General features: G+C 45.8%; 1 protein-coding gene across 2 annotated transcripts in view; it reads left to right on the top strand.

Annotated features, from left to right (window-relative positions):
- LOC139762905 (uncharacterized) overlaps positions 1 to 16420 on the top strand; it is a 138072-nt gene that overhangs the window by 42054 nt on the left and 79598 nt on the right. For both annotated transcript variants that reach the window (XM_071688147.1, XM_071688146.1), the window contains one exon: positions 13839 to 13883. In XM_071688147.1, the coding sequence (XP_071544248.1) occupies positions 13839 to 13883 (45 nt within the window). The remainder of the gene's footprint in view (positions 1 to 13838; positions 13884 to 16420) is intronic.

Genomic DNA, 16420 nt, shown 5'->3' on the forward strand with positions numbered 1-16420 from the left:
GTGTGTGTGACGCAGGTCGTCTGTGAGAGAGAGAGAGAGAGAGAGATTCATACGCCCTCCTGGGAGAGGGTGACCATGACCTGGTTATACGTCAACCCTCCCCCCGTTTCCCCCCCCCCCCTCGCTTTTCCCCCCTCCCCCCCCCCCTCCACGCCAGAGAGAGAGGTGTGTGTGTGTGTGTGGTTTCATGAGTCTCATGGTGCTGCTATAGGAAAGAGAGAGAGAGAGAGGTGTGTGTGTGTGTGTGGTTTCATGAGTCTCATGGTGCTGCTATAGGAGAGAGAGAGAGAGAGAGAGAGAGAGAGAGAGAGAGAGAGAGAGAGAGAGAGAGAGAGAGAGAGGAGAGGGTGTGTGTGTGTGGTTTCATTAGTCTCATGGTGCTGCTATAGGGGAGAGAGAAGAGAGAGAGAGGAGAGAGAGAGAGCACGAGAGAGAGAGAGAGAGAGAGAGAAGAGAGAGAGAGGTGGTGGTGGTGTGGTTTCATGAGTCTCATGGTGCTGCTATAGGAGAGAGAGAGAAGAGAGAGAGAGAGAGAGGAGAGAGAGGTGTGTGTGTGTGTGGTTTCATTAGTCTCATGGTTGCTGCTATAGGGGAGAGAGAGAGAGAGAGAGAGAGAGAGGAGAGAGAGAGAGAGAAGAGAGAAGAGGAGAGAAGAGAGAGAGAGAGAGAGAGAGGTGGTTGGGTGTGGTTTCATGAGTCTCATGGTGCTGCTATAGGAGAGAGAGAGAGAGAGAGAGGAGAGAAGCAGAGAGAGAGAGAGAGAGAGAGAGAGAGAGAGGTGTGTGTTTCATGAGTCTCATGGTGCTGCTATAGGAGAGAGAGAGAGAGAGAGGAGTGGTGTGGTTCATTAGTTCAATGAGTCTAGGAGAGGAGAGAGAGAGAGAGAGAGAGAGATTGAGAGAGAGAGAGGGAGAGAGAGAGAGAGAGAGAGAGAGAGAGAGGTGTGTGTGTGGTTTCATGAGTCTCATGGTGCTGCTATAGGAGAGAGAGAGAGAGAGAGAGGAGAGGTGTGTGTGGTTTCATTAGTCTCATGTGCTGCTATAGGAGAGAGAGAGAGAAGAGAGAGAGAGAGAGAGAGAGAGAGAGAGAGAGAGAGGGTGTGTGTGTGTGTGTGTGGGTTTCATTAGTCTCATGGGGCTGCTATAGGGGAGAGAGAGAGAGAGAGAAGAGAGAGAGACTTGAACATTCACCACAGATGCATCATCTGCCACACCTGGACTACACCCACCCACCCCAGAGATTTAGTATACAGTACCCCCCCCTTATATACATCATGTATTTCGTATACAATACATAACCCGCGATTATACACTTCAGAATCCCCTCCCCTCCCCCCCCCCCCCCCTACATGCTTTCACCAGTGCACACCCACAGCTAAATTATCATCCTTTCCAATATATATATATATATATATATATATATATATATAATATATATATAATATATATATAATATAATATATTTTTTTTTCTTCTTTTAAACACTATTCGCCATTTCCCGCGTTAGCAAGGTAGCGTTAAAGAACAGAGGACTGGGCCTCTGAGGAATATTTTCACCTGGCCCCCTTCTCTGTTCCTTCTTTGGAAAAAAAAAAAGAATAATATTATATATATATATATATATATATATTATATTTCAGAAGTGGTAGAGGATGTGTGGATCAGGTGTTTGCTTTGAAGAATGTATGTGGAAATACTTAGAAAAACAAATGGATTTGTATGTAGCATTTATGGATCTGGAGAAGGCATATGATAGAGTTGATAGAGATGCTCTGTGGAAGGTATTAAGAATAATGGTGTGGGGAGGCAATATATATATATATATATAAAATATTAAAATATATATATATATATATATATATATATATATAATATATATATATGGGGATAGGGGATGAAGAATACTTCCCACGTATTCCCTGCGTGTCGTAGAAGGCGACTAAAAGGGGAGGGAGCGGTAGGCTGGAAATCCTCGCCTCTGGTTTTTTTTTTTTTTTTTTTTTTTTTTTTTTTTAATTTTCCAAAAAAGGAACAGAAGGGTGCCAGGTGAGGATATTCCACAAAGGCCCAGTCCTCTGTTCTTAGCGCTACCTCGCTAATGCGGGAAATGGCGGATAGTTTAAAAGAAAAGATAGGTTTGCGGCAGGGATGTGTGATGTCTCCATGGTTGTTTAATTTGTTTATGGATGGGGTTGTAAGGGAGGTAAATGCAAGAGTCCTGGAAAGAGGGGCAAGTATGAAGTCTGTTGGGGATGAGAGAGCTTGGGAAGTGAGTCAGTTGTTGTTCGCTGATGATACAGCGCTGGTGGCTGATTCATGTGAGAAACTGCAGAAGTTGGTGACTGAGTTTGGTAAAGTGTGTGGAAGAAGAAAGTTGAGAGTAAATGTGAATAAGAGCAAGGTTATTAGGTACAGTAGGGGTGAGGGTCAAGTCAATTGGGAGGTGAGTTTGAATGGAAAAAACTGGAGGAAGTGAAGTGTTTTAGATATCTGGGAGTGATCTGTCAGCGGATGGAACCATGGAAAGCGGAAGTGGATCATAGGGTGGGGGAGGGGGCAAATTTTGGGAGCCTTGAAAAATGTGTGGAAGTCGAGAACATTATCTCGGAAAGCAAAATGGGTATGTTTGAGGGAAATAGTGGTTCCAACAATGTTGTATGGTTGCGAGGCGTGGGCTATGGATAGAGATGTGCGCAGGAGGATGGATGTGCTGGAAATGAATGTTTGGGACAATGTGTGTGTGAGGTGGTTTGATCGAGTAAGTAACGTAAGGGTAAGAGAGATGTGTGGAAATAAAAAGAGCGGTGGTTGAGAGAGCAGAAGAGGGTGTTTTGAAATGGTTTGGGCACATGGAGAGAATGAGTGAGGAAAGATTGACCAAGAGGATATATGTGTCGGAGGTGGAGGGAACGAGGAGAAGAGGGAGACCAAATTGGAGGTGGAAAGATGGAGTGAAAAAGATTTTGTGTGATCGGGGCCTGAACATGCAGGAGGGTGAAAGGAGGGCAAGGAATAGAGTGAATTGGAGCGATGTGGTATACCGGGGTTGACGTGCTGTCAGTGGATTGAATCAAGGCATGTGAAGCGTCTGGGGTAAACCATGGAAAGCTGTGTAGGTATTATATTTTGCGTGTGTGGACGTGTGTATGTACATGTGTATGGGGGGGTGTTTGGGCCATTTCTTTCGTCTGTTTCCCTTGCGCACCTCGCAAAACGCGGAGACAGCGACAAAGTATAAAAAAAAAAAAAAAAAAAAAAAAAAATATTATAATATATATATAGAGAGAGGAGAGAGAGAGAGAGAGATAATGGTATGATTTCGATCGTACCTGAGTTTACAATCGAGGTGAATCGATACCGGGTTCGAGACGGAATGATCGTTACCTGGGTTACAAGTGTCGGAGGTGATCGTCACCGGCGTTACAAGAAGCCCGAAGTGATCTCACCGGCGTACAAGTGTGGAGGTGGATCCACGGCTTACAATAGTCGAGGATCGTTACCGGCGTTACAAGAGTCGGAAGTGATCGTTACCGGCGTTACAAGTGATCGAAAGTGATCGTTCCGGCGTTTACAAGTGTCGAAAGTGACGTTTCCGGCGTTACAATGTCGGAGTGATCGTTACCTAAGCTGTTCGAAAGTGTCGGAAGTGATCGTTGACCGGCGTTACAAGTGTCGAAAGTGATCGTTAACCGGCGTTACAATGTCGGAAGTGACGATTACCGCGTTACAAGTGCGAAGCGATCGTCACAGCGTACAAGTGCCGAAAGTGATCGTTACCTGGCGTTACAAGGTCGAAAGTGATCGTTACCGGCGTTACAAGTGTCGGAAGCGATCGTCGAGGCGTGACAAGTGTCGAAAGTGATCGTTGCCGCGTTACAAGTGTCGGAAGTGATCGTTACCGGCGTTACAAGTGTCGGAAGTGATCGTTACCGGCGTTACAAGTGTCGAAAGTGATCGTTACCGGCGTTACAAGTGTCGGAAGTGATCGTTACCGGCGTTACAAGTGTCGGAAGCGATCGTCACAGGCGTTACAAGTGTCGTAAGCTACCGTTATTTGTGTCACAGGTGGCTGGGGGTTGTCGTTACAAGCGTTACATCACTCCTGTGGTTATCTCTCATTTGAGTCTGGCATGTTGTTATCTGGCGTTACGAAACCTCTGGTGTGCCGCGCAGGCGCACGTATGAACACTGCGCCAGACTGTAAACATGTCGTTAGTAGGAATGCGCCTCACGGTGTAAACAAAAAAAATAAAAGAAAAGCTCCTGTGTAAACAGGACCAAACTTTAAACAGCCCCTAAATGTAAATGCTGGAGGGTAAACAAGTCCCGGATTGAGTAAACAGCTCTTTGTTTAAAACAGACCAAGGTGTAAACAGGACCTTGAATGTAAACAAGACCTCAGTGTTAACAGCCCCCCCCCCTCCCCGCAGTTGTAAACAGCTCCCAGGCGTAAACAAGAACACGAGCAGATGGTGTGAGTGGTCGTTTAAGACGTCGCTGTCGAACGAGGTTGAACAGGCGACAGAAAACGTGGTGTTGGTGGTACACTATTTATAACCTTTACTTATCATTTATCACCGTTACTTACATTTATCACCGTTACTTGCCTTTTTTGGCTTCGATCGTGTCAAAAAAAAAAGGTAACGTTTGACTTTGACACTAAGGCTATTGCGAGTGGAGTGAAGAAGACGTTAGTTTAATATCTGATCCACTTCTCAAAAAAATAAGGCAGTTTAAGATATTGTGGATATATATTATGAAGGCTAGTGCCACTAGACACACACACACACACACACACACACACCACACAAGTTTTGAACACCTCCATCCCGAGACATGTACGTGTGACACTTTCTCTCTCTGTTTCCCCCTATTGACGTGGCCCAGCAGGTCCCACCAACGCCTTCTTTTGAACCCGATGCTGTGCGCCCGTTGGACGTGGCTGGCTATCTGGGCGCTGCTATTAAGGAGTAGGGGGGGTGTGGGGAGCGAAGAGGGTCGTGTCAAGGGGGGTGGGGGGATATAATTTTTGGAGGTAGCGAAGAGGGTAGTGTGGGCTAGTGGGGGGGGGGGGGGGGAAGAAGGTTTGACCACGTCATGCGCCTGGCAGGGAAGGAGGGTTCACGCGCGCGCCCGCTGCCAGTCACGTCGACCCACAGTGTTGGCCTGGGGTGAGGTTGGGGGGGCTCTGTGTTTCAAGCCATTGTTCCATGCTCTACCCAGAGGTCAGGTTAACAATGTCATGTCTTAGGGGACGACACGGGTAAACCTAACCCTTCTTGCTTAATAAATGAATAAATAAATAAGTAAATAGATAAATGATAATGATGATAATTTATCCCTGGGGTGAGGGGAGAGAGAGAGTACTGGCCACGTATTCCCTGCATGTCGTAGAAGGCGACTAAAAGGGGGAGGGAGCTGAGGGGGGGGCTGGAAATCCTTCCCCTCTTGTTTTTAATTCTCCAAAAATAAAGGAACAGAGAAGGTGTCCAAGTGAGGATATACCTTCTAAGGCTCAGTCCTCTGTTCTTCTTAATGCTACCTCGCTAACGCGGGAAATGGCGAGTATGTATGGAAAATGAGTGAAAATGATTACTTTGAACTTGTATATATTGATGAACATGTGAGACAGTGTATACAACACTGAGATCGTGTGTGTGTTTTTATGTATGTGTGTGTGTGTGTGTGTGTGTGTGTGTGTGTGTGTTTGTATGTGTGTGTGTCTGTGTGTGTGTGTGTATGTGTGTGTGTCTTTGTGTGTGTATGTGTATGTGTGTGTGTGTGTGTTGTGTGTGTGTGTGTTTGTATGTGTGTGTGTGTGTGTGTGTTTGTATGTATGGTGTGTGTATGTGTGTGTGGTGTTGTGGTGTTTGTATGTATGTTTGTGGTGTGTTATGTTGGTGCTGAGTGTGTGTGTTTGGTAGGTGTGTGTGTCTGTTGTGAGTGTGATGTGTAATGTTTGTGGTGTTTTGTGGTGTAGTGTGTTGGTGTGTGTGTGTGTTTGTATGTGTGTGTGTGTTTTTGTTGTTTTTGTGTGTGTGTTGTTGGTGTGTTTGTATTGTTGTGTGGTATGTGTTTTTGGGGTGTGTGTTTTGGGATTTTGTGTGTGTGTATTGTGTTGTGGGTGTGTTTGTAATGTTGTTGTCTGGTGTGTGTGGGGTAAGTGTATGTGTGTGGGGGGGTGTGTATGTGTGTGTTAGTGTGGTTGTGGTGTGGGGTTTTTTTTTTGTATTGTGTGTGTGTGTTCCTGTGTGTGTGTGTGGTGTTTTGACCTAAGTTAACCCGAATACCTCAAGCAGATGTTGTTAATGATTTAACTGATGGTTCAAAATTTTAGATCGGGGTGCCGAAAAACGCCCCGGGGTAGTTAGTAATGCCTTTAAAAGCCCAAAATCACCATTGGGTTTACCCCGGGTAGTAAGTTGGTGCCCTTTAAAAAGCCCAAAAATTCCACTGGGGTGCTGGAACGACCAGGGTAGTTAGTTGGTGACCTTAAAGACCAAATTACCAACTAGTCTTAGCGTCATTTGACCCGTTAACAACCATTAATTAAGTCCTCAAACAATCGTTGTGTGATCAGGAGAATCTTCAGTAATTAGTGCAATTAAATAATTAAGTTTGGAATGTATTTATGGCCATAGTTTCTGTCTGTCATATTCCAAGTCGTAAAAGAAAAATACTTAATATAAAATCCTCGGGCCTCACCTTAAATTTTTTCAGCCCATTACGTAGTCTTAAATTTTAAATAATAAGAAATAATAGAGAATATTATAGATGTGCATTTACGTTATAATTTATGATAAAGAAATGATAGAGAATATTATAGATGTGCATTACGTTATAATTTATGATAAAGAAATGATAGAGAAATTAAGATTAAAAATTACGTTACAATAATGATAAAGAAATGATAAGAATATTATAAAAGTCATTTACTTTAAAATTTTAAATGAAAAAAAATAATAAAAAATGTTATAAAAATAAGCAAACATTATAATTTTATAAAAATTTAAAAGAAATTTTTTATATAGATAAAACTTTTTACATTAAAAAATTTTTCTTTAAAAAAATAATATAAATATGTTATATAGATATGCATTTACATTCTAATTTCTTACGTAAGCTTAGCGTATTGTGTCGTCTTGCACAGCTGCAGCTGGTGTTTGTCACCTGTTGATGGTGGGGCACACCTGCTGGCCACCAGCTGTTGTGAACACCTGGTCAGGCTCCACCACCTGTTGGAGACACCTGGTCAGTCTCCACCACCTGTTGTGAACACCTGGTCAGGCTCCACCAGCTGCTGTGAACACCTGGTCAGGCTCCACCACCTGTTGGAGACACCTGGTCAGGCTCCACCACCTGTTGGAGACACCTGGTCAGGCTCCACCAGCTGCTGTGAACACCTGGTCAGGCTCCACCAGCTGTTGATCACTGCTGGAATAAACCCATCAGGCTTCCCCACCTGTTGATTCAGCTCTGTGAACACCTGGTCAGGGTTCCACCTGTTTTTCACTGCTGTGAACACCTGGGTCAGGCTCCCCCAAACCCTTTTTATCAGTTTTTTTTGGGGAAAACCTGGCAGGCTCCACACCCCGTGATCAGCTGCTGTGAAAACCTGTCAGGCTCCACAACCCTGTTTGACAGCTGTTGGAACACCTGGCAGGCTCCACACCTTTGATCAGCTGCTGTGAACACCTGGTCAGGCTCCACACCTGTTGATCAGCTGTTGGGAACACCTGGTCAGGCTCCACACCTGTTGATCTGCTGCTGTGAACACCTGGTCAGGCTCCACACCTGTTGATCAGCTGTTGGGAACACCTGGTCAGGCTCCACACCTGTTGATCAGCTGCTGGGGAACACCTGCTGAGGCTTGACAGCTGGCGACCACCACCTGCTGGTCTTTAGCAATGCGTTACGTGATGAGGTGTTCGGTGTTTGACGTCATGCGCACCTGCTGTTCAAACCTGGAAGTTCTTTGGAAAAAAAAAAAAAAACAAGCCCCCCTTCAAAAAAACCCCTCACTCCCCCCCCCCCTTCCCGTTTTTTTTCCCCCCGTGGGAAAATCTCTTGTAGCCCAGAGCCTCTCATCATAGCTTAGCTGCCTTAATTCATTTATGGTCTCCTCAGTGTGTGTGTGTGTGTATATATATATATATAAATGATAGGGGAAAAGAGTGAGTGCTCAAATTACAGGGTATAGTTTTTTTGAGTAATCCTGGTAATTTAAAGTTAGGGTATTTATTGAGAGGGTGAAAGGGGATGTACAGAGCATCAGATTGGGGGGGGGCAGTGGGGTTTCAAAGGTAAGGATGTGTGGATCAGTGTTGCTTTGAAAAAATGATGTGAGATTACTTGAAAAACAAATGGATTTGTATGTAGCATTTATTGATCGGAGAAAGGGATAGATAGAGTTATAAAGCTCTTTTGGTGAAGGTATTAAAATATATGTTGGGGGGCAATGTTAGAAACAGTGAAAAGTTTTATCGAGGAGAAGCAGGGTGTACGTGTAGGAGAGAGGAAAGTGTTTGGGTTTTCTCAGTGAATGTAGGTTTCGCAGGGGTGTGGGGATCTCCATGTTGTTTAATTGTTTATGTTTGGGTTGTAAGGGGGGAAAATGCAGAGCCCTGGAAAGAGGCAAGTATGATCTGTTGGGGAAGAGAAAAGCTTGGGAATGATCGGTTGTTCCTATGATACACGGCACGGTGGCTGTTTTCATGTGAGAACTGCAGAAGCAGGTGCTGATTTGAAAAGTGTGGAAAAGAAGAAAGTTAAGAGTAAAATGGGAATAAAGCAAGGTTTAAATAGGAAACAGAAGGGTGAGGGTCAAGTCAATTGGGAGGTTGATTTGAATGGAGAAAAACGGGAGGAAGTGAGTGTTTAGATATCTGGAGTGGATCGGCAGGAGGGAACCATGGAAGTGCGGAAAATCAAGGGGGGGAGGGGGCAAAAATTTTTGGGGACCTTGAAAAAGGGTGGGAAGTCGAGAACTTTAAATCTCGGAAAGAAAAAATGTATTTTTTTAAGGAATAGTGGCCCAACCCATGTTTATTTCGGGGGCGTGGCAAAAGGAAAAGATGTGGCGAGGAGGATGGATGTGCGGGAAAAAGAAAGTTTGAGACAAGGTGGTGGAGGGTGGTTTGATCGAGTAGTAACGAAAGGGAAAGATTTTTGGGAAATAAAAGAGCGGGGTTTTGAGAACAGAAGAGGGTGTTTTGAAAGTTTGGCACAGGGAGAGATGATGAGGAAAGATTGCAAGGGATAAAATGGTGTCGGGTGGGGGGAACGAGGAGAAGAGGAGACCAAATTGGAGGGGGAAAGATGGAGGAAAAAGATTTTGTGTGATCGGGGCCTGAACATCAGAGGTTAAAAGGGAGGCAAGGAATAAGTGAATTGGAGCCATGGGGTTAAACCCAGGGTTGACGTGCCTGTCAGTGGATTGAATCAAGGCGGGAAGCGTCTGGTAAACCAGGGAAAAAGCTGTGGTATTTAAAGTTATTTTGCGTGTGTGGACTGTGTATGTACATGGTATGGGGGGGGGGGGTTGGGCCATTTTTTTTCGTCTTTTTCCCTTGCGCTAACCTCGCAAACGCGGAGACAGCGACAAGTAAAAAAAAAAAAAAAAAAAAGAAAAAAAAAAATAAAATATATATATATATAAAATATATAATAGATAGATAGATAGATATGTTTAGATTTCATTTTCCTCAATATGGGTTTTTATAGGTCCCCAAACTTCCCCATTTTCCCACTAGAATATATATAATATATATATATATTATATATATATATATATATATTTTGATCCCTGGGGATAGGGGATTAAGAATCCTTCCACTATTCCCGCGTGTCCCGTAGAAGGGGACTAAAAGGGGGGGGGGCGGCTGGAAATCCTCCCTCTCGGTTATTTTTTCATTTTTCCCAAAAAAAAGGGAAAGAGGGGGCCAGGTGAGGGTATTCCCTCAAAGGCCCAGTCCTCCTGTTCTTTACCTAAACCCGCTAAATGCGGGAAAGGCGAATAGTTTGGAAAAAAAAAAAAGAAAAATATATATAATTTATTATAAAAATATATATATATATATAATATATATAATTATATATATATATATATATAAAAATATATATATTCCTATGAGTCCCACGGGGGAAAATTTAAACACGATAAAATTGCCAAGTGTACTTCGAGTCATAATCACATCATCCTCAGGAGACACAAGAGAGAAATTTTAAAGTCACTTGATACACAACGAAGAAAACGAAGCTAGACGCCCTGACTCACTATCCCCATAATGTCTTCATTTCCTTTATCTTCCTATCCAAATTTTTCTCATTTTAAAAATCTTTTATATTTTTGTAGGGGAAAAAACACTTTTTGTCCTTTCGCACCAATGATGCTTTTGTGTGTGTGGTGTGTTTTGTGTGTGTGGGGTTTGTGTGTGTTTGTGTGGTGTAAATACAAAGTGTGAATAGAGAGAGAGAGAGAGAGGAGAGAGAAGAGAGAGAAGAGAGAGGAGAGAGAGAGAGAAGAGAGAGAGAGAGAGGAGGTGGGTGATCTTGGGCATGAGGGGGGAGGGCTTGGGGGGGTGGTGAGTCTTGGTCATGAGGGGTGAGGGCTTGGGGGGGTGGGGCATCTTGGTCAAGAGGGGTGGGAGGTGGTAGTGAGTCTTGGTCATGAGGGCTTTGGGGGGGTGGGTGAGTCTTGGTCATAAAGGGCTGGGGGGGTGGGGGATCTTGGGGCATGATGGGTGAGGGGGCTGGGAGGTGGGTGGGGGATCTTGGTCATGAGGGGTGATGGGGTGGGGAGGTGGGTGAGCTTGTCATGGGTGGGTGAGGGGTGGGGAGGGGGTGAGTCTTGGTCATGATGGGTGAGGGCTGGGGTGGTGGGGTGAGTCTTGGTCATGATGGGTGTAGGGCTGGGAGGGTGAGTGAGTCTTGGTCATGAGGGCTGGGAGGTGGGTGAGTCTTGGTCATGAGGGCTGGGGATGGGGTGAGTTTTAGTCATGATGGGTGAGGGCTGGGGAGGTGGGTGGGTGAGTCTTGGTCATGATGGTTGATGGCTGGGGATGGTGGTGGGTGATCGCTTGGTCATGATGGGTGGAGGGCTGGGAGGTGGGTGAGTCTTGGTCATGATGGGTGAGGGGTGGGGAGGTGGTTGAGTCTTTGGTCATGATGTGAGGCTGGGAGGTGGGTGAGTCTTGGTCATGATGGGTGAGGGCTGGGGAGGGGGAGTGAGTCTTGGGTCATGAGGGCTGGGAGGTGGGTGAGTCTTGGTCATGAGGGCTGGGGAGGTGGGTGAGTCTTGGTCATGATGGGTGAGGGCTGGGAGGTGGTGGGTGAGTCTTGGTCATGAGGGGTGAGGGCTGGGGAGGTGGGTGAGTCTTGGTCATGATGGGTGAGGGCTGGGGAGGTGGGTGAGTCTTGGTCTTGATGGTGTGGAGGCTGGGGAGGTGGGTGAGTCTTGGTCATGATGGGTGAGGGCTTGGGGAGGTGGGTCATGTCTTGGTCATGATGGGTGAGGGCTGGGGAGGTGGTGAGTGATTCTTGGTCATGATGGGTGGTCTGTGAGAGGTGGGTGAGTCTTGGTCAATATGCGTGAGGGCTGGGAGGTGGGTCAGTCTTGGTCATGATGGGTGAGGGCTGGGGAGGTGAGTGAGTCTTGGTCATGAGGGCTGGGGAGGTGGGTGAGTCTTGGTCATGAGGGCTGGGGAGGTGGGTGAGTCTTGGTCATGATGGGTGAGGGCTGGGGAGGTGGGTCAGTCTTGGTCATGAGGGGTGAGGGCTGGGGAGGTGGGTGGGTGAGTTTTTGGTCATGAGGGGTGAGGGCCTGGGAGGTGGGTGAGTCTTAGGTCATGAGGGCTGGGGAGGTGGGTGGAGTTGAGTCTTGGTCATGAGGGCTGGGGAGGGGGGTGAGTCTTGGGTCATGAGGGGTGAGGGCTGGGGAGGTGGGTGGGTGGAGTCTTGGCCCATGAGGGTTAGGCTGGGGAGGTGGGTCAGTCTTGGTCATGAGGGCTGGGGAGGTGGGTGAGTGAGTCTTGGTCATGAGGGCTGGGGAGGTGGGTGAGTCTTGGTCATGAGGGCTGGGGAGGTGGGTGAGTCTTGGTCATGAGGGGTGAGGGCTGGGGAGGTGGGTGAGTCTTGGTCATGAGGGGTGAGGGCTGGGGAGGTGGGTCAGTCTTGGTCATGATGGGTGAGGGCTGGGGAGGTGAGTGAGTGAGTCTTGGTCATGAGGGGTGAGGGCTGGGGAGGTGGGTGAGTCTTGGTCATGAGGGTGAGGGCTGGGGAGGTGAGTGAGTGAGTCTTGGTCATGAGGGCTGGGGAGGTGGGTCAGTCTTGGTCATGATGGGTGAGGCTGGGGGAGGTGAGTGAGTGATTTCTTGGTCATGAGGGGTGAGGCTGGGGAGGTGGGTCAGTCTTGGTCATGATGGGTGAGGGCTGGGGAGGTGGGTGGGTGAGTCTTGGTCATGAGGGGTGAGGGCTGGGGAGGTGGTGGGTGAGTCTTGGTCATGAGGGGTGAGGGCTGGGGAGGTGGGTGAGTCTTGGTCATGAGGGGTGAGGGCTGGGGAGGTGGGTGAGTCTTGGTCATGAGGGGTGAGGGCTGGGGAGGTGGTGAGTCTTGGTCATGAGGGTGAGGGCTGGGGAGGTGGGTGGGTGAGTCTTGGTCATGAGGGCTGGGGAGGTGGGTGGGTGAGTCTTGGTCATGAGGGGTGAGGGCTGGGGAGGTGGGTGAGTCTTGGTCATGAGGGGTGAGGGCTGGGGAGGTGGGTGGGTGAGTCTTGGTCATGAGGGCTGGGGAGGTGGGTGGGTGAGTCTTGGTCATGAGGGGTGAGGGCTGGGGAGGTGGGTGGGTGAGTCTTGGTCATGAGGGGTGAGGGCTGGGGAGGTGGGTGAGTGAGTCTTGGTTCTCTCCTCCCCGACCAGGGGAGGTTAACGGGCGTGACCTAAGCTGGCGCGCGTGTGCTTAGCCTGGTATCAGGTCACGACTGTGTTACAATGGCCTCATGATTTGTACATAAACCCACCACCACTGCTCGGGTCTGTGTGTGTGTGTGTGTGTGTTTACCAAATGGCGTCTTGCTTCGTCTCTTCGATGTATATCAACTGATTCTGTTATATTTCTCTCTTGTGTCTCCCTGATGATGTGATTATGACACGAAAGTGCACTTGTGTCTCCCCTGATGATGTGATTATGACACGAAAGTGCACTTGGCAACTTTTCGTGTTTCATTTTCCCCCGTGGACTCATAGGAATATATATATATAATAATATATATAATATATATATATTTATATATATATATATATATATTATATATTTATATATATAAAAGGTTCACATATTCTATTGAACTGGTTCAGTGTTTATGATAGTTTCATCTCAGTTGTGTCGTTGGCGAAATTATCTTTGTACCTATTTACTATACGTACTATTTAATTAAAAAAATTACTAAAAGAAAAAACCATATTGGTCTTTGGTGTAGTATATTAATGCATTTTTAATATATATATATATATTATATATATATTATATATATTATATATATATATATTATATATAATATAATATATAATAAATATATATATATATATATATATATATATTATATATATATATATAATAATATATAATATATATAGAATTATATATATATATAATATATATATATATTAGGTGTGGCGCCATTTATTTTGATCTGGAAATTATTGATTATTATATATAGAGATTTTTATCATATTTGGTAACATAGCTGGGTAACACACACACACACACACACACACCACACACACACACACAGTTTGTTCCAGTAGGTCCTGTGTTAATGTTTACCTTCTTCTGTTATCCAGATCTGTGATGGACGATGACGCTGACGAAAAGGATGACGTCAAAAGGTGAGTCATGACGTCACCATGTCACAAGGACGCTCCGCCCATCACACTGCTCGAGGTGGTGTTGCCAGGTATAACTCGCGCGATGAATTAGATTTTTAGATTGCCACGGGAAATTCAGCCTTTTACCGCCATTTGCCTCCTGGTCGGTCGGTACGTTTGCGTGGTTGGAGGGCGGCGTGAATGGGTGGTGAAACATTAGGCCGTTAATTAGCGTCTCTGTGATGAAAAGATTTAATTAATTATCGTACATCAACCGGAACCTGGCCTGGAGCGCATGCGTCACTCAGCCGTCCACATTGTCAACAGACGGAATTGTATCGTGTGTTGTTTTGCCATATGTATGAGACGATTAGACAATAAATCTACTATAGATTTAGACATTCAAAGATACAGGTATACATACATACAGATATAAATACATACATACATACGTATGAATTTCCATGTGTGGCGAGGTGGCGATGGGAATAAATAAAGGCAGACTGTATAAATTGTGTACATGGGTATATATGTATATGTCTGTGTGTGTATATATATGTGTACATTGAGATGTATAGGTATGTATATTTGCGTGTGTGGACGTGTATGTATATACATGTGTATGTGGGTGGGTTGGGCCATTCTTTCGTCTGTTTCCTTGCGCTACCTCGCTAAAGTGGGAGACAGCGACAAAGCAAAATAGATAAATAAATAACCTACATATTGCTTGAGGGAGAAGGAAATAGTGAGTGTGTTTAAGCGAATGGATGGAAAGGAGTACAGCTTAGTTTTGAGGGCCTGCCTAGCCCATGGATCTCACATTACCTTGCTCCTGCATGGAGCGCATCCTCGGCTCTATCCCCTCAGAATGGGTCCAATATTCATCTGTCTATCCATCTATCTATCGGTATATATTGTATATCAATGTGTAATGGAGTTATTGGACGTCTCGACACATGGCAACACTATCGCCTCCAGAAGCTGCATTTGTGAAGCGAGTATACAGTGTACCCTCGTTTCCCTGCTCCTGCGTGGAGCGCCCCCTCCAAGACTTCCCCTCAGGTCATACATGAAGCGAGGGGAAAGTCTTGGTTGGCAGATTGTAATCTCTGGCAAGGTAAACACATACCTGTGCCTACCTGCGTATGAGGTAGCTGTGATGCTCTGTATTCCACTCATTTCTCTCTCGCGCGTCTGTATGAAAAAAAAAAGGTAAGAGAAAAAAACGTTTCCTCACTACCAGCGGTAAAAACGTAGCCACCACCGCTAGACGTAAAAACGTTGGCCCATTTGTCACCCGTAAAAACATTGCCCCTCTGCCAGCCGTAAAAACGTTGCCCCATTTGTCAGCCGTGAAAACGTTGCCCCACTACCAACCATAAAAACGTTCCCTCATTTGTCAGCCTTAAAAACGTTGCCCCACTACCAACCATAAAAACGTTCCCTCATTTGTCAGCCTTAAAAACGTTGCCCCACCGCCACCCGTACAAACGTTGCCTCATTTGTCAGCCATAAAAACGTTGCCCCACCGCCACCCGTACAAACGTTGCCTCATTTGTCAGCCATAAAAACGTTGCCCCACCGCCACCCGTACAAACGTTGCCTCATTTGTCAGCCATAAAAACGTTGCCCCACCGCCACCCGTACAAACGTTGCCTCATTTGTCAGCCATAAAAACGTTGCCCCACCGCCACCCGTACAAACGTTGCCTCATTTGTCAGCTATAAAAAACGTTGCCCACCGCCACCCGTACAAACGTTGCCTCATTTGTCAGCTATAAAAACGTTGCCCCACCGCCACCCGTACAAACGTTGCCTCATTTGTCAGCCATAAAAACGTTGCCCCAACCGCCACCGTACAAACGTTGCCTCATTTGTCAGCCATAAAAACGTTGCCCACCGCCACCCGTACAAACGTTGCCTCATTTGTCAGCCATAAAAACGTTGCCCCACCGCCACCCGTACAAACGTTGCCTCATTTGTCAGCTATAAAAACGTTGCCCCACCGCCACCCGTACAAACGTTGCCTCATTTGTCAGCCATAAAAACGTTGCCCCTCCTCCAGCCGTAGAAAATGTGAAGAGTAACTATTGTATCTTACATTATAGCAAAGTTCTTAAGTCAAACAGGTAACGTAAGCTGGACGCCAGGTTTTACCCTAACTTAAGAAAGCATAACCCATCCTAACCCAGTCGAACCCAAGCCAGCTTAAACCAACATGGCTTAAAACTTAGAAAATAAGTTCATGGAACGATAACAGCTTTCTTAAAGACATTACCCCATTACCACCCCAGCCGTAAGAGAACCTAACCCCGCTGGCAGCCGTAGAAAAACATTACCCCGCTGCCAACCGTATGTTTCCCTGCTGCCAGCCGTAAATATATATATATATATATATATATATATATATTATAATATATATATATATATATATTATATATATATATATATCCTATGAGTCCACGGGAAAATGAAACACGAAAAGTTCCCAAGTGCACTTTCGTGTAATAATCACATCATCGAAGAGACGGAGCTAGGACATCGTCTCTTCGATGTATA

Source organism: Panulirus ornatus, chromosome 45, assembly GCF_036320965.1.
Source record: "Panulirus ornatus isolate Po-2019 chromosome 45, ASM3632096v1, whole genome shotgun sequence".
Taxonomy (NCBI): domain Eukaryota; kingdom Metazoa; phylum Arthropoda; class Malacostraca; order Decapoda; family Palinuridae; genus Panulirus; species Panulirus ornatus.